Raw genomic sequence first — 23915 nt, 5'->3', positions numbered from 1 at the left:
CCAAAATCTGAAATGTTCTAATAAAGCAAAGCAATGCAAACATCTCTGAAAAGCAGAGAAAACCACAGAAAAAGCTTCTGCTCAACAGTCTCGCCCTCCTCGTGTGGCCAACCGTTACCATGAGGACTGGATATCAGTGACTCTTTTAATTAACCTGATGTGAGACGCTCCTGTATCTGTGTCTCAGACACTTTGTCCTCTTGCTAAGCGGTGGCAGTGGCTCAAGCTCACAGAGTGAAAGTAATTGAGCTGAATAAGCCTAATGCCCCACGCAGTTATTTTAATGAGAAGTGGCACGGGGCGCTCAGCGGGTGTTCTGCTTAAATCCCAGTGTCCATTGTGCGGATTTCAATCTCGTGGCCCGCGCGAAACCTCGGCCATGACACAAAAAACTCCATTGTATCATTACGCCCGCTGCATTCATCTAAAAGCCATTGATGATATTCCCATTATCACTAACATGCATTAATTTCTGTTAAGCAAACAGGTCATCGAGTGCTGACAGAAAAAGAAAAACGCTGCTAAGGATAAAAAATAACCAGCATCATCTTAGCAGTGATAATGAGCCACTTAAGCAACATGCAATGACTTCAAAACAGAGAAAGGTTGCTGTCGAACTGCAGCTTGATGGCTTAAATGGATCATCGAGAGAGAACTCGGCACAGCAGAAAGAGAGAAAAAGAAGTTAACAAAAGGTTGGAGCAGGTGGAGCAAATGGATGTTTGACAGGGTGCTACGAGGCGCTGCGTGGCACAGTCAGCGCCGGAGGTCCGCGGTACCTTCAGGTCGCTCCCGTTCAGGCGCATCCTGTTGATCTTTCGACCACTCGGCCTGGTTGAGTCCACCCAGTAGATAAATTCTTTCTTGTAATCAAAATCCAGATGGATGATGTTGTAGAGGCCCTGAGAATCACACAAAGACAAGAAATGAGGTTTCATTTACCGAGAACGGCTCAGCTTGAAATGCCCGATTTCTCCAGCATCGATGTGATTTTACTGTGATATCGATTTATGTTCCCATAGGTTCCAGTACTTTCAACCACACAAAGCTTTGGATAAGTGAGTCGAGACCACGTTGCAGTCTATCAAAACAGAAGATGGAAGTGCTCTCCTCCTCTGTCAGTCACACAGAGCTGCTCGCCAAACAAGTGCCCCCACCCCGCTGTCTCACACTGTGGGTGCTGAGGAAAGATGTCAGACAATCTGACAGGAGAAACGAGACATCTTCATCAGGCCATCAACACCCTCACAGACAGGTGCCAAAGCGTCCTGGGGGGACCTTTCTCACTCTAAACACCAGCTATAGAGATGAAGCCTGCACGCCCCTTTATCAGCGCTTCCACCGCCGCTGCATTTTCCCTCCGTTTCCCTGCAGACGCTGCAGAATCCAGCACTCGTAATGGATTCTTCGAAGATGAAATAAAACTTTAAAGATGACTCTTTCATTCTGTTCCACGATTGTGATGAATTTGAGGGAAAACATAACTGAAAGCGAACGTACAATGTGACTGTATAAAACTCGGTTTTTCTTTTTGTTTTTGTTTCAGTCAGATTAGCTTTTTATGTGAATCTGCTTAAAACTCGTCTGAGCAAAATTATGTTGCATCAATTTTGCAGCAAATCGAGTATTTTCACAGAGCTCAGAGGTTTAGTGTGAACCACAGACCGTTTGTGAGCTTGAATAGTTTTATGTGTGTTGTGAGAGCAGACTTGCACACAGTGAAACATGTATGGATTATATAATGTCCGATTCTGAATACTGTTTGGTAAATAAGGGGATTTGATATAATGGGGAAATAATCCTGCTGCTTTACCAGCATAAACATTGTGTAGACACGGAGACATTCATGAAAACTTTTCTTATTTCAGATATATTTAGATTTTCAAAATAAAAACGAGTCTGATTACTTATGAGATAATGCTTCTGGGGTTATTATTAGTCAGTCCAACACAAATGAACATGACGCCACAGGCGAAGCAAAACCAAACACACTGAACATGGAAACAAGACTTTCAAAATAAAACAGGAAACATGGAGAGACGTAAACTGGGACATGCAAGCTTGACACAAGAGACAGAGAGAGGATGAGGGACACAGAGAAGAGAGACACAAGGGGAACCTACAAAGACAAGGAGACATAGGAGACAGAAACTAGACGAACACTAAACCCAGACCAGGCCCCCTGACGCTCTCTGCAGACGCATCTCCTCTGCCAACGACAAAAACCGATAAATATCCAACTGTAAATATAACAATTTAGTGTTGTTTTACTTCTGCTGTTTAGATTTTAACTCAGGCTCGATGTAGCCTCTTGAATTTTTCTGACAGAGAACAGTGACTCATCCTGAATTAAGCAGGCCTGCCAATAATCCTGCGGGTTGTTCAAATATTGAATAAAGCAGAGCTCCGGTAACCACACGGTGCAAAGAGGGGCAGACCTGTGACAAAAGCCGGCATCTTTCATAGTACAAGAGAGGAACGAACACAACTGCATTATATTAATTAGATTATTCTCTATGCAACACAGTACTATAACATTTTTATTACACTGTACTATTAATATGATTTATTTTTTCCAGAATTTCACTATACATGTACAATAACAGGAAATGTTTTTTTGTATTTTCATTTAATTATGTTTAGATGTTTTACAAATGATCAGATTTTACAAAACACGGATGTAAAAAGTAACATTTTTATAAAATCCGGGTACGTGAGGGTGTGGTGAAGTGAAATCAGGTCAGCTGCCGATAACAGGCTGTGATTAAAGCGAGCCGTGGCTAATGAGAACAGCAGTGCAATCAGCAGAATACAGCGAGTCAAGAGGTTAATATGAGCGTGACAGCAGACCCTCGGACGGCTGTCAGGTGATTTACAGTGAATCACAGTTAAACATTTGTGATGCTCAACAGTCAGATTCAAGCTTCGCCCGAAGCAGCAGAGATGAGACCTCAGCATGACTGAAATAGTGTTTCCTCCGGTCCCCTGGGCGATTTCTCTCATCGCCAATCAGAACTACCAACTGTCCTCTGCCTTTATGGGAGGTTGGAAGGTCAAGGTGGACACCAAATACCGTACATGCATAGAGAAAATAAGTTAGAGAGGTTTGTGCATCATGTGTAGGTTTGATGCTAAAGGTCAGAGAATAAAGTTTCACCTCTGCACAAACTCAATCTGGTTCAACCAGGTGACACAAAAGTGTTCAGAATAAATCATCAAACAGTGTTAATGCACATATTAGATCGTTAAACGTTACCAGTGTCATTGCAGCTGTAGAACATTACACAGCAGCAGACAGTTTCAATCTGATTATGTAAAATAATGCACGATGGGGCAACAGCGTTACAGGGTCATTAGGGTGCAACCCCCGGACAGCACAGACTGATTAAAGGCAAACAAAGCACCAAAAATTATTTCTATTGTGTTACTACGGACTTCTCTCTGTAAAGGTATCAGTCCAACAGGGTTAGCGGACATTCAAGCACAAAAAAGAACAGGATGATTATCTGTAGCCTGCCTCTAATATCTAATGATCCTCTCTCCAAGAGTAACATGCACGTATCACTTACCTGTTTCAGGATGGTGTAATTTGAGCCATCCACACTCAATTTGCGGATCTCGTGGTGGTCTGCCATAATGAGAAAGGGCTCTTCGGCTAAAATGAGGAACATGCATCGTTAGAGGGCTTCTGCACGCTGAGCAAACCTGAGAAACTTTAAAAAGATCAGACTTACCTGACAGAGCCTTGCACGTGTTAGGATTACGCTCCAAGGCTTCGTAGCCATCCACACACAGGCATTTGTAGGAGCCGTACGTGTTTATGCAGCGCTGGCTGCAAGGAAGCGTCGTGGAGCACTCGTCAACATCCACACAAGTCCTGCCATCGTCCTTCAGATAGAAACCAGGCCAGCATTTACACTGATCACAAAAGCAGAAACAAAGAGTTTTGATCATGAGCGCAGGAAACAAAAAGCCTCAGTCGAGCTGTCGCGACGCTTCCTCTGCTGCAGTCAGACAAATTATTAACATGTTAACTTGTGTCAGAGAGACAGCTTTGTTATTAAAGCAACATCAAAGCAATTTTAGAGCAGCTGGCAGTAACAAACCATGTATCTCTGGGCCTCAGTGTAATGCAGGTCAGCAAAAAGCACCCAAACCAAGCACCAAACAGAAGTTGGCATCTAAGCCATGATTTAGTCATACTGTTCCTCAGCTTAAAAACTGCACTCCAGTGACCGAGGACCCCACAAAATAACTGAAAGTGCTTGAATCAGCTGCTCTGGAGCCGCTGCAAATCCCTTTCTTATCCAAAGTTATAACCTTGAGGGCCTTTCTGCTGATCTTCCTGTTCAGGCCACAAATGGATGAGCTAAGGGTCCGCATCGACGTGCAGCTCTGCCCCTGCTGCGATCAGGAGATGCTTCCTGTGCTTCCAGCCTCTTTGTAAACCACCATCACGAGGAAGAGCAGGAGAAGAAAATTCAGAGAGGAAGCGATAAAACCGCCGCAGAACGACAACGGGCAAAGGCACCAAAACACTCCGGGGGTGTGGCCTTGAACTTTGACCCCCGCACCATTGCCAGGTACCGTAGAACCGCAGAGCGCAGTGAGGGAGCAGGTGTTGGCATATCATTAAGCTCACCTTACAGTTTTCAAGGTTATTCAAAAAGTGAGAGGCAGCGTGTGCTGTATATACTCCCACCCATCTTTATCTGTGTAATGAAGTGCAAAGTTAGCCTTGATTTATTATCGGCCATTAATCATTCAGGTCCACCACTGCTAATATCAGCTCCATATTTCACCTGCTGCTGAATTGGAATTTATGCAAGTGCTTAAAATGTAGGTCACCGTGTTTGACACCTTATAGCGTGACTCATGGTTCCAGATGCAGATGAAACCCTGAGACTCATTTTTAGGCTGCTTTGCATGAATTGCAAACTGATTTTGGTTTGCTGGTCTTTATCATCGGTGATGCCCACTGGACACTTACCTTATAGCCTACAGGAAGGTCCTGGCAGTCCTGCGTACACCCGCTGACTCTGCGGTTCAAACATTCGTTCACATTGCAGTTCCTCTCGTCCGATCGGTCCCCGCAGTCGTCTTTGCCATCGCAAAGGTTCCCCTGAGAAATGCAGCGTCCGTTGGAACACATGAAGAAGGAGCCATTGCACAAGCTTCCTGAAAAGAGCAAGACATGGGTGTGAAGGCAGAGCGCCCTGCAATTCCTCCGTGAAGGCCAGGAATGACTTGAACCTGGGATCCTGGGAGATTAATCCCTTTAAGTAAATCTCTCCGGGATGCAGCGCCGTTTTTGTTTGCAGCATATATACGCGCCAGCTTCCTGGGTGATTGGTGCTGCTGATGGCACTGACGAGAGAGTCCAGCTGAGAGCCAAACAGCAGTCTTACCTGCAGCCAGACATTTAAGGTTCAGAGGCAGTTCGTCAGAAAGGTCGGGACAGTCCGCGTAGCCATCGCACTCCCACTGAGAGCTGAGAAGACAGCGCCCGTCCCCACAGCGAAATTCCTCTGACCCACAGGAACGATAGACTGAAGAAAGAGAAAGACAGCCGCTCTCTTACTGCAGGTGGCAGCGACATCGTTTCAGATTAGGGCGCATCTTTAGCTGAATCCAAATCAGTTCTGTCAAATCAAGCTGCAAAAGCGAGATTTCCACGACTATGGTTCATAATGTCATTAGCATGGTGATCTGGAGGCGTAATGGCATTCAGCTGCGTTGGCCAACATCTCTACACTAAATGCACACGTTTCATCAGCCGGTAATCATAAACCACGGCTGCCACAGAGAACCCCCCCCTCTGCGAGACAAACAGTCAAAGCTGCAGTGAAGCTAATAAACACAGAACGTCGTGCACGTGTTTGAAAGCAGCCCAACATACAAGGACAGGATGTGATTCACAGGCCGACGCTGACTGTCTGCTCGCTGCCTTTGGGCCTTTTTTAAACTTCCTGCTACTTTACATTAATAAGACGGTCACTCAGACGCCTTGCTGAAATACAGTAAGTGGTTTGGTGATGATAAACAGTGCAGTGTAGTTACAAGTATCACATCAACACAACTGCTGCATTACAAAAGAATCAATTCAGTTTTATTCACGTAGCACCAAACGACACCAAGTGTAGGTTTCCTGCGAATGGAGCCGCAGCTTAAATAGACAACAGTCCTGTGTAGTTTCTTTAAAGTCCAAACAGGTCCACAGCAACAGAACTCCAAATTATGCAAACGTAAAGCTCAATTCAAAATGGATGAAGAGAGATTTCGAGGTCAAAAAACTATGTGGCTCCACTGTCCCCCAACTTCCTGTTTCTGCTGCACTATCACAATAAAAGCATACATTTCAAATTAAACTGCATGTGGGCTCCTACACCAAGAGTCGCCTCAAGTTGCTTCATCCTGGAAAGACCCTGCAGTAATCTTACAGAGTCTGAGCTGGCCCCGCCCCTCCCTGAGCCTGAGGAGTTTTTCCTTCCCACTGTCGCCAAAGTGCTGCTCATAGGGGGTCATATGATTGTTGGGTTTTTCTCTGTATGTGTTATTGTAGGGTCGACCTTAGAATATAAAGCACCTTGAGGTGACTGTTGTTGTGATTTGATGCTGTATAAATGAAACTATTAATATTTATTCTTTTACATTATTCATATAACACATTTAATGTATAAAATACTGTTATGGAACTTGCCTGGTGCAGCTTTCAGCACGAGCACCGTGATAGTGAATATAAGAAAAATGAAAAACAAGATAAATCTACTTGCCACATTCCACCGACTCATCAGATCCGTCTCCACAGTCGTTATCGTGGTCACAGACGAATCGCTGGGGGATGCACGCTTTGTTGCGGCAGCGAAACGAGCTGTCATCGCATGTGTTGTTGGGTGCTGATGCATTAAAAGAAATTAGTTAAATTGCAAATCTGTGGATAAACACTCTAAAACCAAACATGCAGCACTCTGAGCAGATGACATCACGTCTGGGGCTAATCAAACGTCTGAATGCAGATAAAACAGGCTGAAACTGAACGATCCTAATCTATTAACCACTGCTTCACATGTTTGCTCTGAACATAAATGTTACGCAGAGATTAGCAGTGGGCGTTTGGTTGGTGGGTTCTTTAATTTGCTGTGGGACAAAATAAGTTGCAACAAAATGACAGCGTGCAAACACGCGTCGACTTGAAGCTTCGTTCTTTGAAATAATTAGTTCTGAAGAATTTACCACAGCCAGCAGCGGAAAGTTCGTCACTCCCATCAGGACAGTCTCTCTCCCCGTCACACAGCCAGCGTTTTGGAACACAGGCATAAGACCCGGGGCAGCTGAACAGCCCCGGAGCACACGTCACCGTGCCTGAGAGCAAAACACAGACGCACTTTCAAAAGAGTGCATCCAATCAGAAGCGGACGTCTTAGGTTTAGTTTGGATGTTACCTTGGAAACGCTTTCAACTGATACTCAGTTCTGACCCCAGTAAACTCGACCCATCGCTGTGCAGAAACAACATCCTGACTGTGCTTTGGTGCATAAATGATGCACGTCAGCAACGAGACAAAGGTAAATACAGTCGTTCAATTAGCCGCGTGCAGCTGAATGCAGATCTTGCTTTGGACAGTAATTGTAAGTGAGGAGCCTGTGGACCGTTTCTTCCTTGACACTCCATTACAACCAAATTATACAACCGGTGCTCACAGCAATTCCTGTCTCTTTATTGCGGTAGTATTCGTTTCATTTTATTGTAAAATTCATTACATACACATCTCATTTGCCCATTGAAATAGTTATGTCTCCGGGGCCTCAGTGATGAAAAATCTATTTGCCTCAGTGCTCGCTCGAATTATCAGAAACGCCCGCAGTCTCATTTGTTGCCTCATTAAGATTGTTTCATTTCTCTACATTCATTTCCAGCTCGGCTACAGGAGCACGTGAAGCCACGGCGCTGTAATGCGATACGGCCAATGTGACCTTTTATAGCAACATCAGACTTTGCACGACAGCTGAAAGGGCACTAACCACAGATCTGCACGCTCTCATCCAGGCCGTCCTCACAGTCGTTCTCGCCGTCGCACAGCCACTGCTTGGCAATGCACTTGTTCTTGGAGCAGGCGAACTGGTTCCACAAGCAGGACGAGTCTGCAGAGGGCAGTGGACGAGGAATTTCAGTGCCATAAATCACACAAAGTGAGGAGGAAACAACAACAAATGTGCCATAGCCTACAGAGGGAGCAGAGCATTTTTAATCAAAACTCAGAAAGTGGGCTGACTCCTACTTGCCCCTTGGCTTGCTTGTTTTTCTCTTTAGCTTTTCAGCTCAGCAGCACACATACGTGCACATAGCTGCCACACCGCCCGCTGCAAACAGCACTTTTCCCAAAGGAATGATGGATTGTAGTTACAAGGCAATAAAATCTAATAAATCACTTGAATATTGATTGAAATCATTTTTGCTCTTCGTGAAACGATACTGGAGTGGGACCGGAAACCAAGGATGCATTCTGCTGATTACCGTGTGCAGAAGGAAGAATTTGTGTCACTGAGGCACCTCGTTTCCCCGGCGAGATGTTCTGTGGTCTCATTCTCTCTGATGTCAGGCCCAGCAAAGTCTGCCAGAGCTTTGATAAGATACTGGGAGGAGGATACGGGATGCGCGCACCAGGTCAGACCGCAGCACGAGCAAATATGGATACGACTGAGGGTGGGGGGTGTCTCACGCTGGGCTGCTTTCCTTTCTGTCAGACTTTGCACTAACTTTATGTGTTCTGATACCACGATGGAAGATAAGAACGAGATAAACATTAAACAGCTAAATCTGGAAACCACGATTATCCAGACTTTCCGTGTGCGATACCAAATTTGCACTTCAAATGCAAACAGCTGCTTCCTGTGTATGACAGAACAGCAGGTCTACAGCACGATAAACGTATCAAAGAAAGTCTTTCATGTCTCATTCTCAATAGTGTTTTGCACAGTGGAAAAGTGCACTGTGAATCGTGACGAGACAAACGAGTGTTTGGTCTAATCAGCCGTGGAATTTCACATTTCTGAAACGTAATAACGTTTTCCTCAGAGCACATTCCCGATGCAGTTAGATTATCAGTGGACGGGGCTTTTTATATGATAATTAACTCAGAGGGATGGGAATATTGTCTACTTGTCCGGGAAAAGCTATTCAGAACTTCTCAAAGAATTCTGGCGTAATTCATATCAGCTCTGACAGAAGCACATTCGAAGCACGGGGACGTTATCGTTTCACACAAAACCACATTTCCAGTTAAAGGAATGGAAATGGTGTTGTGTTATGCATCTGCTACAACCTTCGCAGGCAATTTACAAAATAAATCTGATAACTCGGAAATGCATTAAACTTGAAAATTGCACTGAACTCCCTCTTCTATTGTTTGTGGCTGAAGTCCTCGGTAATTACACGGGAAGAAAGGCCACATTTGTGTTATCGCAGAGAAATGCTTTCAAAGACATGCACTTAAGTCCTTTGCTCGCATTTTATTTGTGTTTGTCTTAATTATGTAAGCTGCTGCCGAGCTGCTCGATTAAAAATAAATCGCTGAGGCTGTACTCTGAATGACACGTGGGTGCTAAATGCTAACTGTGTAGCTACTTTTGGCATCATGATCTCAGTTTAGCATGTCAGCATGCTAACATGAAGCTGTTTGGTTCTGCAAAGGTCGTGTGTCACAGGAAGTAGAGTGATTACAAAGATCAAGGAATCATAGAAGTCACAGGATGCCTTTCATCAGTCGCAGAAACAGGTGAATTAGATGCTAAAGTTCAACGATGTGATGCTGATGCTCTGATGTGCAGAGCTGGAGTAACTGCAGAGGATGCAGCTGATCAGCTGCTGAAGCTAGGACGGGAAGAGAGGTGACGATGAGCAGAGGTGGCTTCATGCTGAGAAAGAGCTCCTCAGATGCGAGGTTTGATTTGAGCCTGCTGATGGAGACGTTTAGAGGAGGTCAGAGCTTCACTCTGTCTCTCAGAGAAAGCAGATGATTGGCTGAGGTGTGCAGCAGGAGCAGAGGTGGGTAGAATTAGAAAGTAGAATTTTCTGTACTTTACTGGAGTATTTTTAAACACTAGTATCTGTACTTCAGACAGGCTGTACTTTTGCCACCTTTGAGTAGGCGTGACAGGTGGGTACAAGGTGGGGGTGGGATACAGGATGACTGCCTTCTTGTTTGCAGTGATGACAGAGAGGCGGAGTCTCTCGTGTTTACAGGTGACACTGTGAATTTTAGAGCAGGTGGAGGAATCCCCTGCAGAGGGTAGCAATGAAAGCCAGTAGAAACAAAACAGAGTACTCGTGTGGACGAGGGGAGACGGGAGGAGAACATGTAAGGAGCCTGGAGGTGGGCGTCACAACTGGAAGGGATCAGGCGCAACACGAGCAGAGATGAGGGAGGGAGGATGAAGATGGAGCTGCCAAGCAAGAGGAAACGAGGAGGTTTGTGGAGATGCAGATGGTTGGTGCGACAGAGGAGGATGCTGGGAGGAGAAGTAGCTGACGCAGACCTGTGAGTGTGAAAGTGCTCGTTTACCTCACAGAGAAGGCGGAGCTGAGCACAGCCGACTGCTTAGCGACTCCGCCCACAGGCCACGCAGCCTGAGACAATGCAATGAACTGACACCGCCAATCAAGTCAGCAACGGTTTCCACCCTGCGTGTGTGTGCGCATAACTTCATCAGGTCCAATTACCTACGACGCCGCGAACCACCACCCGCATTAAAGCACCCGGCTCGTTTTTCCCTGACGCCAGAAGCACTGACATGTGAACGGACGTGTGTACAAGCTTCTCATTTTGTGGGCAAATTACGTTAATCCATACCACGACTTAACTACGGTCCTCCTGATTAATTGGAGAGATCTCGAGTTTGCATTAAGTTCTGAACACATTAGCATGCACGAGAGCAGAAGAATAAACGCTCTCGCAGCCTCTGGTGAGGGAAGCAGAGGAGTGGCATTGTACTGTGTAATCCTTTCATATGTCACCGCTTTCCAGTGAACCCATATTTCCATCTTCAGTGTAACCGCTTCAGTGAGTGACGGCTCATTAATTAATTGTTACACTGGAAGGGCTGTATATTATAATTCAAAGAGAGCAGGGGAAAATGGTGCGTCTACCACCGCCTCGCTCTGAATTCAGGGTCAGAATTAGACTTTCAAACAAGCAGCAACACCCACTTGAGAAATCTCAAACGCACAATCAGGCTAAGCAAAACAAAGTGAGAAGGAATTGCCTCATGGCGCGATAAACAATCATCTCTTGTCTTTCTGCCTCCTATTTATATATTTAACGTGATATTTGTTGCAGGCCTGGATCTATTTAAATGACAAAAACATTACAACAAATAGCTTCTAGTTAATAGAAAATAAATATCCTTGCAAGCGCTGACAGCGTTGTGTGCGGGAATAAAATACCTCATCTATTATTTCAGTTTATTCTGGGGAAGCTCTTCTGAGAGGGCGAAGATTTGTTGGCCTACCGCATTGGAATTCATCTGCTCCGTCTTCACAGTCCTTTTGGCCGTCGCACAGCCACACGCTGGAAATGCAGTTCCCGCTTGGACACGCAAAGTGTCCCTCCTCACACTTCTGCCCATGGGAAACTGGCACAAGCAACAAAACCAAGTCAGTGCGCTGGGCTTTAGCAGCGATTGAGATCATTATCTTTCCTAAGCTCTCTCTGGAGCTCTCATTCCTCTGTCATAATCGTCTCTGAAAACGAGATCTGTCTTAAGTCTTTTCTAATTGAGGCCGGCTTCCTCGATCTGCCTGCGAACGAAGAGGCAAAATGTGTGTCTTTGTGCGTGCCTGCGCTCACCCTGGCAGTTGGTCTCGTCAGCGTAGTCGCCGCAATCATTGGCGCCATCGCAGATCCACGAGGCGTGGATGCACAGCGAGGTGGAGTTGCAGCTGATGAAATCTTTTTCTTTCACTCCCAGCTTGTAAAAGTGAGAGCAGTCGGTGTGGTCTGAATACAAAACACAGAAGCACAACTCGTCACAATGCCACTGCTGTGTGTGTCTGTGTGTGCTTTAACTGCGATGGAGGACTTACTGCAGTTTTTCTCGTCCGAGGCGTCGGCGCAGTCAATGACCTGGTTGCACCACGCTGAGCTGGGCACACAGCTCCCGTCTTTGCACGACGACTCTGATGAGCCGCACGTGACATCTACGGTAGAAGATCAGCATTTCAAAGAGAGACGGGAACAAAAGCAGCACTCGTGCAGCTCGGAGCAATACTCGGACTCATCTGTGCAGGTGGAGTGCTAACAGCTACCTGAATGCCATGACCTTGTGTGCGCTTCAGTTTTCTTCCCATGTCCATTTCATTTTTCTGCATCATCAATCTGCCATTTTCTGCTATTTTGATTAAAATCAAAAAAGTTTTTGTTTCATGTCCCATGAAAAGAAAACGCTGATGAAGGTACAACACGTAGTCAGGTAAACTCAGCTCTGTTATAAAGCTGCTAGCGTCTGCTCAGGCAGCTTGATATAAACACCTCAGTATGTTTCTGCCTTTAAACTAAATACTTGCATTAAATAAAATCACTGCGCTCTGTTGGAATAGAGAAAACAGCGTACAGGCTCCCAGAATCAGCTTTTGGGGTAAGATTCTTTGAATCTTTGCACTCGCTATGATCTCGTGGCTCATTAGGGAGCAAAGGCTCAGCACAGCATGGGGTCCAGCGTGAAACACTGACAGAAGCAGTAGTGTGACTGGGTTCTGCCTTCACGGATGGATGGGAGGACGGATGGCCCAGCAGATCACAGGGCTGTAACTTACTGCTACACAATGCTTCGTCGGAGTTATCCCCGCAGTCATCGATCCCGTCGCAGAAGCGGTTGGTGGCCACGCACCGCTGGTTGTAGCAGGGCCGAAAACCCTTCCGGCAGCTCCGGTTGTCTAAACAAATAGAATTGCATGTATGTGTTAAACTCCAGTATGGTGACATTTAGCTCCTATAAGAACTCCAGACCAAGCTAACGTGCTTTTTGAGGCTCTTACCGCAGTACTGCATCTTCTCATCTGATTTATCTTTGCAGTGGGCAATTCCATCACAGGTCAGCTGGAAGTCGATGCATTCTCCATTCCCACACTCATACTCAGTGTAGATGTTGCAGGAGGAATTCTCTGCTGCAAAGGAAGAGTGTGGAAATATTATTGCACAACTGTGTTCCAGCATGGAGCGACATTTACATTCGGGTCAGTATGAAAACGCTGCGTTCAATAACATACTTTCAGTCGGCCGGCTGCGAATTGTGGAGAATATCATGATGCTGCACTGATGGTCGATTTGGTGTACAGCGCCATAACATGAAATGCCAACATTTGTCGTGATTTTCTCCAGGCATGAATTAAAATTCCAGCAACTTTCACAGACTTTGATCAGCCGTCCTCTGAACTGCTACTTGCAGCTTTGCAAGTCAAAAATGCCAAACTTCCTCCTAATGAGTCAGACTGGAGTGTGGGTAAGAAGCCTGCCATCGTCTGCCATGACATCCAAGCGATCATCCAGCTCCGAGTCACTTGCCACGTTCAGACTGGCCAAACTTTCCTCGTTTGAACAGCTCCACCCACCATATGGTCTACCATCACTGCATTTCATATTCAAGCAGCAATGTCACATTAGCCTCGTGACTCGACGTTATACGTGGAAAACAACCTGCTCCTCTCGACTTTTCTGATACTCAAATATTGTGCACGGCAACATGCAGTAGCTCATGCTGAACCTCTGCACGTGCTGTAAAAGCACAGCTGTTTGATTGTGTGTAGTTATGTAGCGAGGACGGAGTTCAAAAATGTCAGTTTATGTAAAGAGACGGGCAGAGGCCGGGTTACACCGAGCTCGTAAATGTAGGCAAAGTAATCCTGATGACTTACACACACATCTGTTGTCGTCTAAAAGCACACGCTCTCCACGGCAAGTGCAATTGACCCTCCCGTACGGGGTCAGCAGGCAAAGGTCGCCGCAGCCTCCGTTCATGTGTCTGCATGGGGACAGCTGACCTTCAATAAGAATCAAACAGAAGCAAGTCCGGCTTTTAAAGCAGTCACAGTGATGTTGTTTTAAAACACAATCCTAAAGTCCAGTGGCTTACCTTCAGCAGACTTCGCACTGACATCAGCAACAACATGACTTATTTCAAAACGGCTTCCAGAGCAGCTTCTTTCCCCTGTACTGTCTGAAGGTCTCTATCAATATCTATACCAGATGTTATCATCATGTTGCTTAGCAGCTGCCTAACAATATGGCTGACAGCATTTATGCAGCATTTCAGAATTACCCACAACATCTTATAAAGGCATGCATGTTTTATCTAATGACAACGACATCTATGTTATATCAGGAAACTTCAACTTTGGATGACTTTGCATATTATGACACATCATCTGGTTGCTTGGCAACTACCTAGCAATGGGATGAAAGTACCTTTTAGCCAATTATTTGGTATCTAATTTATATAAACAAAAAGTTAATTATTCATGACATACTATAACATCCTTGTGTTGAGCAGCAACCACATAGTGATGCTAGGTTGCTAATATTTATAGATTTTTTTCGCATATATACACATACAGCTTAAAACATACTTAAAAAAGGAACAACCTGCCTGATGCTGTAGCATGCAGCAGGAATTACAACGTGTTGTTCGCAGGATTTTGTCCAAAATAAGTCAAGAATGAAAATGTTACTTTGTGAGTCCGAGGTCCTGGCACTGAATATTCCAGAGTTAAGTGTAATTATAACTAAGTGGAAGCGATTGGGAACAACAGCAGCTTAGACTGGCCTGCACAGAGTCCTGACCTCAACCTGACAGGACACCTCTGGGATGAATCAGACGTGGCCTTCTCGTCCGACATCAGGGTCTGAGATCACAAATGTGCTTCTTAATTGTTAAAGAATTCCCATAAACACTCCTAAACCTTATGGAAAGCTTTCCCAGAAGAACTGAAAAACTCTTATAGCTGCAAAGGTTCATAATAAATCATATTAAACTGTGGATTAAGGATGGCATGTCGAGCTCGTGTGACGGCAGACGAGCCGTTACTTCTGTCAGTACAGTGTGTGTGCGTGACTGGACATCATCCTGCTGTGAGTACGTCAATATTTAAAGTTGACAACACTCATCTGTTGTGTAACTTAGCTAAATATGTAATTATTTATAAAGAGGATATATGTAAAGACAAAAAAGTATAAAGTGAGTTTTAAATTCCTTAAATTTCAACCTAAATCTGCAAGTCCAGCCAATGGGACGCACTTACACCCACATCCCTCTGCCCTACTTGGAAATTAAACTTTTTATGACACTTAAGAGACTCCCTTTATAACAAAAGTCACTTTTTATATTAATTACCTCTGAGGCTTAAGTTTCTAGCTGCTCTAAATAAGACCACTTTCATTTATCAGCACTGGTGTTTTCTGCATTAAATTAAGATTCACTTTTACATATATGTTTTCTGTTGGGTATCTTCTATATATACACATCTGGGTAGAACACACGTGAAATGTGTAACTGTTGATTATTGATGTAATGTGATCAAACATTGAGACTGATCAGGATTGGTCTAAATGTTACTGAAGTGAAACAAACGTCAGTGTGGGAAGAAACTGTATCGAGAACAGACACAGACGCGCTCTGACTACATTTACCAGCCTCGTCTTTCAGTCAATGATCCAAAACAACATTAATGTGTCTAATATCCGGCCAAAAACACGCCACGGCTCGTGCAAACACACAACACACAAATATTTGCAGAAACGACTCTGCATACAGTGGCTATGAAATTCGCCGTATCCCAGATGTTCAAACACTCACAGTTGTTGGTATCCTTGGCCACAGCGATAATTCCCATTGGCTGGTGGGGAATATCTGCTCTAAGTACTTTGGTGTCGCCGCCTGTGTACTTGTTTGATCGCAGCACAGACCTGCGGGCCCAGTCTGACCAGTAGATGAAGTCTGCATAGATGGCGAGCCCGTAGAAGTTTCCAGGTCCTGATTTAATTATGACCTAAAAACGTAAAGAAAACACGGCTGTTAGATCGGAGAGATCGGTGAGGTCACTTTGACGTCACCCCTGCCGCCCACTCGACTGCTTAACCCAGATGTTGGGGAGTAAATGACAGCGCCACTGGCAGAAAGGCAAGAATCCATCAGACGACACCCTCTGGGACTCTCCAGGCTCGTGGAGGGCCGAGGGGTGCGGGTGGTCGTGGTGGGGAAGCAGCTCTGTAGTCTCAGCCATTAGCAGGACAGGCTTGTAAGTGACATCACATTAGCCCTCTGCCATAGTGGGATTAACAGGACAGGTGTTGATTAAAGCAGCGCAGCGTGCGGAAGCAACAACTGGCCATCAGGTAAGTGAGAGACAGAGAGAAGAGGGGGAACCACCAGATGGGGCGGGTAGAACATATTGACAGGAAATTAGATTTGGGAGTCGTTCGCTTTACGGCCAGAAACGCATTCGTTTTGTGCCGAAAATGAGAATATTTCATAGCTTCTCATCAGATTCTCTTCATTCAACAATATTCAAATATAACGCTTTCATTGTCACGTCAGCCAACTCCCAGCTGATTACTTTAACAGGCCTCAGATTTACGAACGCTGCTGAAGTAAAACGACACAAACTGCTTCCATGGACGTTCGCTCTCCCGGGGGTAAAAGGGCATCTTGGTCTTTTTCAGCTAAACATGCTGACATACCCCCTCATCGTGTACTCCACTGCCCTTTGTGAAGCATTGCCTCCATTAATGTCCCCACTCTCAAAATGGCACAGAGCACAAAGCTCTGCAACTGATCTCGTTCTCGCCAACCGCTCTGCCAGCATGTGATGGCACTGCTGCCGTGAAACTAGTCGTACCCTCAAGGATACTCTGCTGCCATCAAAGTTTGCATGCATGTGAGTCACAACCAAACTGGCGCTTTGCAGAGTGTTTCACACTAGTTCTGGGACCTGTGCTGTTTTAATTCTGTGAATCCACACAGATTTGTTCTGCTGTTGATTTAAACACTGGTGCAAAAAAATCTTTCTTTTGTTTATTAAGTTTCCTTTAAAATCGTCGGCTTCATGTGTGCTGTCTTCATGCTGTCTTCATGCTTTCTCTTCCATAACAACAGTCTGGATAAGCGCTGAAGTCGACAGTCAGCTATCTTTGTTTAATTTACACTTTTTAATTGGAATGGAGTACCTGCTCCCCGAGCAGTATCACTGCAAAGCCTTCATTAGCAGGAGCACACTGCAGCAGGGGCAGGTGGGGTCCCACAGGTGAAGACTTCCTGAGCCTGGTGACCTGGCTCATCAAACATATGGGTGACTAATTGAGATGGGCTAAAGTGCTGAGCAGCAGAGGTCATATTAAGGCGAACCTTAAACCCACAGCCTTACTGTAACGCTCTGCACACCTCGGACAGGCCAGTTCTCTCCAGCTTCTATTATATGCATCAAAATTTTATGGACACAACGTGAACACTTTTCACAGACTTTTATTTACTCTGGCGAAGAACAACTTTATCGGCGCCATCGGAGACGAGTGACAAAGAAAGATAAAAGTTCAGCTGGAATCTGAGAGCTTCATTTCAGAACTTTCCGTCCATGAATCCTTCCTCACACAAACTTCCAGGTGGAATATTTGAAGCACAGCTGTGTCTGTGGTCACTGTTGGGATCGGACAAACACTACGGGGGTATTAGAGACGGCGATAATCGCAGCCAATAACATTGATTCTTTCACTCCCTTTAAGCACAGAGGCTCTAACCATCACCATGCACGGGCAGTTTTTGTTCCTCTGATGTTTACGCATTAAAATTACAAATGATTTCAAATATGGAGGTGATCGTGCTTTTTCTTACAAAAACAGTTTATTTGTGATATCACACATTATCAGTTCAACATCACTGAAGTGGCAAAAGACACAAACTGAACAGAGAACTGCTGTTGTCCTTTATATCTTTAAATGTCAGTATTTTGCTTGTAAAAATCAGTTTTTGGAGGCAGGCAGGTAGCGTGTTTCATAAATGTGACCATCAGCCTTCTGTTTCTGGATGCATGCAAAGCTGAGTGTGACCTGTGCTGTAATTTCAGATATGAAACCTCTCAGACTTTTAAAGAAGAAGATGGAGCACATGGTCACTGACCCAGGTAACAGCTGTGGATGGAGAAAATGTGAGGTGACCGACAGGAGTGGACGGTCCTCAGGGTGAAATGAATGAAAGGATTAACTCAACTATAGTTTTCATTCGTCTGTGTGCTGCTTTCACTGCGTCAGTATCCAGAGTTGCTGTTGATTTGCAGTATAAACAGACGAATAATTAGACACTACGAAAAGCTCGATTTGTGCACAAGGATGGATTTTGGCTGCTTTGCCAGTGTAAGTAAGTAAAATTTTATTTATATAGCACATTTCTAGATAGAAATCACAAAGTGCTTTACAAGATATAACAGATTATAAAAATAAAAAACAAACAAACAAGATACAAACAAAGTTAGCAAAAAGCAGTTTTAAAAAGATGTGTTTTTAGCTGTTTTTTAAAAGTAATCAATGAATCAGCGGATCGTAAGTCCTGAGGAAGAGAGTCCACAGTCTGGCGGCCACAGTAGCAAAAGCTCGATCACGCCTAGTTTTCAGTCTCGTATACTGAGTGACAAGTAGGCCCTGACTACTCGACCTCAGAGACCTACTAGGGGCATAGGGCTGTAAAAGTTCAATAATATATGGTGGTGCTTGTTGTTGAAGAGCCTTAAAAGTTAAAACCAAAATCTTAAAATGGACTCTAGATTCGACAGGGAGCCAATGTAACTGCATAAGCAACGGTGTTACATGAATATTTAGAAGCTTTCATCAAAAGTCTTGCTGCAGCATTCTGACGATCTGCAGACGCTCCAAGGAACCTTTGTTTAAACAAGTAAACAGGGAATTGCAATAGTCCAGTCGTGATGAAATAAAAGCATGAATAACAATCTCAGTTCGGTATAGGATATTATGGAGCTCAATTTAGAGATATTTCTTAAATGATAAAAGCAGGACCGAACAAGAGATTTAACATGACTATCTAACGTAAGAGCAGGATCAAGGATAATCCCTAAGTTCCTGACAGATGGTTTTACAAACGCTGAAAGAGGACCAAGAGCATTTATTATACTGGGTCTATGTCTATCTGGGGCACATAAGAGGACTTCGGTTTTATTTTCATTTAGTTGGAGGAAGTTTTCAGCCATCCAGCCTTTAATGGTTTCCAAGCACACATTTAAAAGCCGCAGCTTAGAAGCCTCTTCCGGTTTAAAAGATATATAGAGTTGGATATCGTCCGCATAACAATGGTAACAAATATCCTCAAAAGGGCTCAAAATGTGCTGGAGAGGGAGTAAATAAACTAGAAACAATAAAGGCCCCAGCACAGAGCCTTGTGGCACACCAAAAGACAGGGACGCAGAAGATGATCTATACTTAGAAACTGCCACAGAAGAATATCGTTCAGAGAGATACGAGGAGAACCATTTCAATGCAGTCCCAGAGACACCGACCCAGTGTTTCAGCCTGTTAAGTAAAATATGGTGGTCAACAGTTTCAAAGGCCGACGTAAGATCCAACATTAAGAGAACAGAACATTTACCTGCATCACTTTGTAACAAAATGTCATTAGAAACTCTAAGAAGGGCTGTTTCAGTGGAATGAACTTTACGAAAGCCAGATTGAAATTTGTCAAAAATACTATATTTATCTAAAACTGCTGTAAGCTGCTTAGCCACGATCTTCTCTAGAATCTTAGCAATTAACGGAATTTTTGAGATCAGTGGCTCTGTCGTGCATAATAGCAGCTTGAAAATGTGCAAATTCAATCCTGTTAGAGCAGTGGTTCTTAACCTTGTTGGAGGTACCGAACCCCACCAGTTTCATATGCGCATTCACTGAACCCCTCTTTAGTGAAAAATAAAATAGGATTTTTTTTCAAACTCAAGACATACATATGTTTTTTACTGGTGCACAAAATGAGCCGTGCATATCACGGCTGAGGCTCTGCCGAACCCCTGAGACCGACTCACCGAACCCCTAGGGTTCGATCGAACCCAGGTTAAGAACCACTGTGTTAGAGGAACAAATGGAATGAAAGCAGCGGCCTTAATATTGCCATAAAGACACTCATTAAAGTGAAGACCTGTTGTCGAGTCTACCTGACTAATGTGGATGACAGAGCTGGCGGTCGCTCATTAATGTGGATGAAAAAACATCCACCTGTTTGTGTACAAAGGTGAGAAAGTCATAATAAATAAGACAAAATACAGAAAAAGAATAAAAAAGCACAATATATATTAGATATATATTAGAACAAAAGGCGCCAGGCCCTGCTGTTACATGCTGCGTGACAGTCGGGGAGGCGTGCGCTCATTCATGGCACTGAATGGCAGCGTGCAGCTGGACTGCACTGTACCACCCTGCAGCAGTGCAGCGGTGTCAGTGACTCTCTTTTATAAAGCACTGTGTGAGTTACAGGGATTTGAAATGATGCCAGAATGAAATTTGATTAAAACAGTTGCTCATTTTTTGGACAACGATAAAAATATTATAATGAAAAATGAAATTAAGGGAGAGGCTCCATAAACAAGCACACGGTGCTCCACACAATGACACAGAGGCACTACTCACTGTAAATGTAGAGTACAGCGAAAAAACTCATTTCTTTATGTTTTACACAGAAGTTTTTGTCCTTTTTAAAGTAATCGTGACAAAAAGCTTCATGAAGGTCTTTCAGACTTTGCCTCTGGCTGCTGCTTCACTCGCTCTTCGCTCCTCGGACTGTTTTCAGAGGAAAGCTTTTCTTTTTCGTGTTAAGCCTTAAAACGGCCCCTTGAACCTTTCAAGTGTAAAAACAGCATAAAAGCAGTCAACTAAATGAATGAACCAGTGTCATGTCCACACAGTTTCTCAAAAAAACAACTATGTATTACACATTACGCCTTCATCTACTAAAAAGTAATGCAGCATTTGCATAATTACTTGTTGTACCCAATTATCAGTTAATTCTGTAAACCTGTGGCTACAGTCCCGTACACTCTATCATAATGAAGACGCATCTTTCTTTGCGGTTTTATGTATGATCGCAAAACTGACAGCAAGATCAGCCCAAAGACTCGCCACAGTGCTTCTACTTGAGAAACACGGCGTCCACGGTAAGTCTGACCGCTCATCAGGCTCTGGCTGCTGGGCTCGGTTCAGCAGGCACTCACTACAATCTCAGTTCTTCACCAGCTCTGTGTTAGCTTGCTGTCTGTGCAGACGCTTCTGTCCTGGAAGCAGTTTGCATCACGCTCTTCTACTTTGGTGCAAAGCCTACAATTAGAGCCTATTTGATGTTTTTTTTTTAACCTATCTACACTGATCAGAAATGATCATCAATGATCATCTTTGAAATTTGGCTGAGTTATGCCAAATGACACAAGAGTCTGTGGCAGATTATACAGAGACAAACAGAACGAGGGTGATGGATGGCACAGTGCTGTATGTAAATGACACGTCTCATGAGAAACAAAGGTTTTGCGTGCTTTACACAGCTACTGAACCTTTACTTACTCTTTGAACCTGATCTCAGCCCTGACTAGGGATGGGTATCGTTTAGGTTTTATCCGATACCAGTACCAAACCGGTACTTTTGAAACGGTGCCGGTGCTTAAACGGTGCTCAAACTGCTTAAAGAATGGAGAACACAAACTTTGTCCAAAAACCTCTCATGTTTAGCTGTTTTCCTTTTTCTTTGGTCATTTTAGCCTTTTTGGCCAGGGTGAAGGGAGTATCTGCCATCAAACAAGAAGACAGCCGCATGTACTATGATGAGTGTTTGCTAGTTCACCTTACATGCATTAATGTAATAACGTGGTTAGCCTACTCAACGTAAATTACACACGAACAACATTAAGCTACTCACGCAGAGAAGAACGGCTGCTGCTGCATCATCATCCTCATCATTTCTGCTACACTGGCAGGGCTAGGGGCCAGGACTCTCCTCTTCGGGTTTTTGGGGGATGTTGCTAACTCCGGGTCGATAACAGGCACCACACCCGCAGTAGATGTGCTCGGTGTGAGGTCTCGCAGCAAGCTATCAAATACGGCGCATTTCTCGGCTTTTAAAAAAACGCTATGCGTCGCCAGGTGTTTCATCGGATTTGAGGTGTTACCTCCTTTGACAGTATCACAGTATCAGCTTAAAGCACTTGTTGCTGCTGAGTTTGCATATTTTGCTGTGAAGTACAGCCAGACTTTTGACCGCTTCCCTTGGAGCATTTTTAATCTGTAGCTCTGCTCTAAAAGAACGTACGTACCTGGCCCCGCCTACTATCCTCGGAAACGTAAAATGATTGGCTAGAAGTGTATCACAGCTCAGAGAAAAAAAAGCACCGAAATAAAGCACCGAAATGTGCGCTGCTTTTCGGTCTGGTTACTACTGTTCATGTCAGAACCGCTGCCATCATGGCACCGGATACTGGTACCCATCCCTAGCCCTGACCATTTGAGTTTGTTGCTCAGTGGGATCACACTCACGTATCTGCTGGATCCATCATAGTCGCATCGTTCAATCTTGCCAAGGGTCCCATCTGAGAAGTAGAGCTTCTCTGCTTTGTGGTCAATGGTCAGTCCATTGGGCGTTAAGATGTCAGAGCTGATGACGATCCTTATATTTTTGCCAGTTAAGGTGGATCTCATGATGCTTGGCCTCTGCTCATTCCAGTTGGTCCAAAACATCAGGCTGAAAGATATGAAACACAAAACCCAACGAAGCGTTTTAACATCAGCAAGCAAACCTCAGTGTTCTCTTCCACAATTAAAAACAGTGAAGTAATTTCATCAGGGACTTCCTCCCTCTCCAAAAGATGCACTACCTCTCACACTCATTTAAAAATTCACACCACCTCAGCAAGAACGCAAAACAAATGTGTCACCTGAAGCTTCAGACGGGCTTAGAAATAACAGCTTTTTATAGAAGGTGGTGTAGAAGACTGTGCTGCAGAGGATCTGATGCCGTGCACAGACACGTGCACAGGACAAACCCTCTTTAGCAAATAGCTGGAGGTTTATGCAGTCGTGTCAGTCAATGATCAGCATCACTCCACAGCTGCCAAATCCTCATCAGCTTCTCCTTTTTGCCCTGAAGAGCGCAGCTCTGTTTCAATTAGATAAACTGGATTAGCATCAGAAATTCTAAGATAAAGGTCGTTTATTCATGCTCTGTGATAATTAACAGTTATTTACAGGGAAGTAAATCAAAATAAATTACATATTGGTCTTTATAGGATTAGCTGTATGAGCCATGCAAAAAAGTCACAACCAGATAAAATGCTTTCAAATAGGAGAACGCGGTTTGCAAAGTCTGGCTTCTCTCTTCTCGCTGTAATGAAGTCATGGAAGTCCTCTCCAGTGCGATAATAAAGATTCAGGTCAGAAGTCACAACCAGGGGCTACTAATTAATCATCAGTGTTTGAATTCTAATTATCAGACAGTGATTCTAGAGTGGGATGGATACGGTGCCAAACTGCCAACCAAGGATAGTCTGAGGTCAAGAAATTAATTTAGTTAGTATAAAGGAGAGAGAGCTGTGCTCACTCTGTGCAGCTGTGCAGCTTTTATATGCATGAAATGCAGCTTTTAAACACAACTTACAACAGAGGAGGAATATTTACACGTTACTTTTTGGAAACAGAAGATGCACCTGAATCTTTTCAAAAGCTAAGAGTTAAATAGATGAGATTTCAGTGCTGCTGCACTATGCACAAAGCAACTGAAGGCTAACCCTGCTCGACGGAACGATCCGGAAGATCTGCTGCTGCAGAAACACCAGCGTTCAGAGAGTTTCACCATCAGGAGGGAAAACAAGCGGAGCACCGACAACTACAGCAGTAC

General features: G+C 44.3%; 1 protein-coding gene across 6 annotated transcripts in view; it reads right to left on the bottom strand.

Annotated features, from left to right (window-relative positions):
• Nucleotides 1–23915, bottom strand: part of lrp1bb (low density lipoprotein receptor-related protein 1Bb) — a 262657-nt gene that overhangs the window by 46594 nt on the left and 192148 nt on the right. For all 6 annotated transcript variants that reach the window (XM_042221787.1, XM_042221788.1, XM_042221783.1 and 3 more), the window contains 16 exons: nt 22559–22763; nt 15846–16038; nt 13909–14034; nt 13033–13161; nt 12811–12930; nt 12082–12195; nt 11846–11995; nt 11508–11630; nt 8022–8141; nt 7234–7362; nt 6774–6896; nt 5409–5549; nt 4991–5178; nt 3735–3918; nt 3570–3655; nt 780–902 (listed from right to left, as the gene is read on the bottom strand). In XM_042221787.1, the coding sequence (XP_042077721.1) occupies nt 780–902; nt 3570–3655; nt 3735–3918; nt 4991–5178; nt 5409–5549; nt 6774–6896; nt 7234–7362; nt 8022–8141; nt 11508–11630; nt 11846–11995; nt 12082–12195; nt 12811–12930; nt 13033–13161; nt 13909–14034; nt 15846–16038; nt 22559–22763 (2254 nt within the window). The remainder of the gene's footprint in view (nt 1–779; nt 903–3569; nt 3656–3734; nt 3919–4990; nt 5179–5408; nt 5550–6773; nt 6897–7233; nt 7363–8021; nt 8142–11507; nt 11631–11845; nt 11996–12081; nt 12196–12810; nt 12931–13032; nt 13162–13908; nt 14035–15845; nt 16039–22558; nt 22764–23915) is intronic.

The sequence above is a fragment of the Haplochromis burtoni genome, unplaced genomic scaffold, assembly GCF_018398535.1.
Source record: "Haplochromis burtoni strain Fernald_Lab_line unplaced genomic scaffold, NCSU_Asbu1 Contig_74, whole genome shotgun sequence".
Lineage (NCBI taxonomy): Eukaryota > Metazoa > Chordata > Actinopteri > Cichliformes > Cichlidae > Haplochromis > Haplochromis burtoni.
Note: the sequence above shows the minus strand (reverse complement) of the source record. Positions and strands in the feature narration are given on the sequence as shown.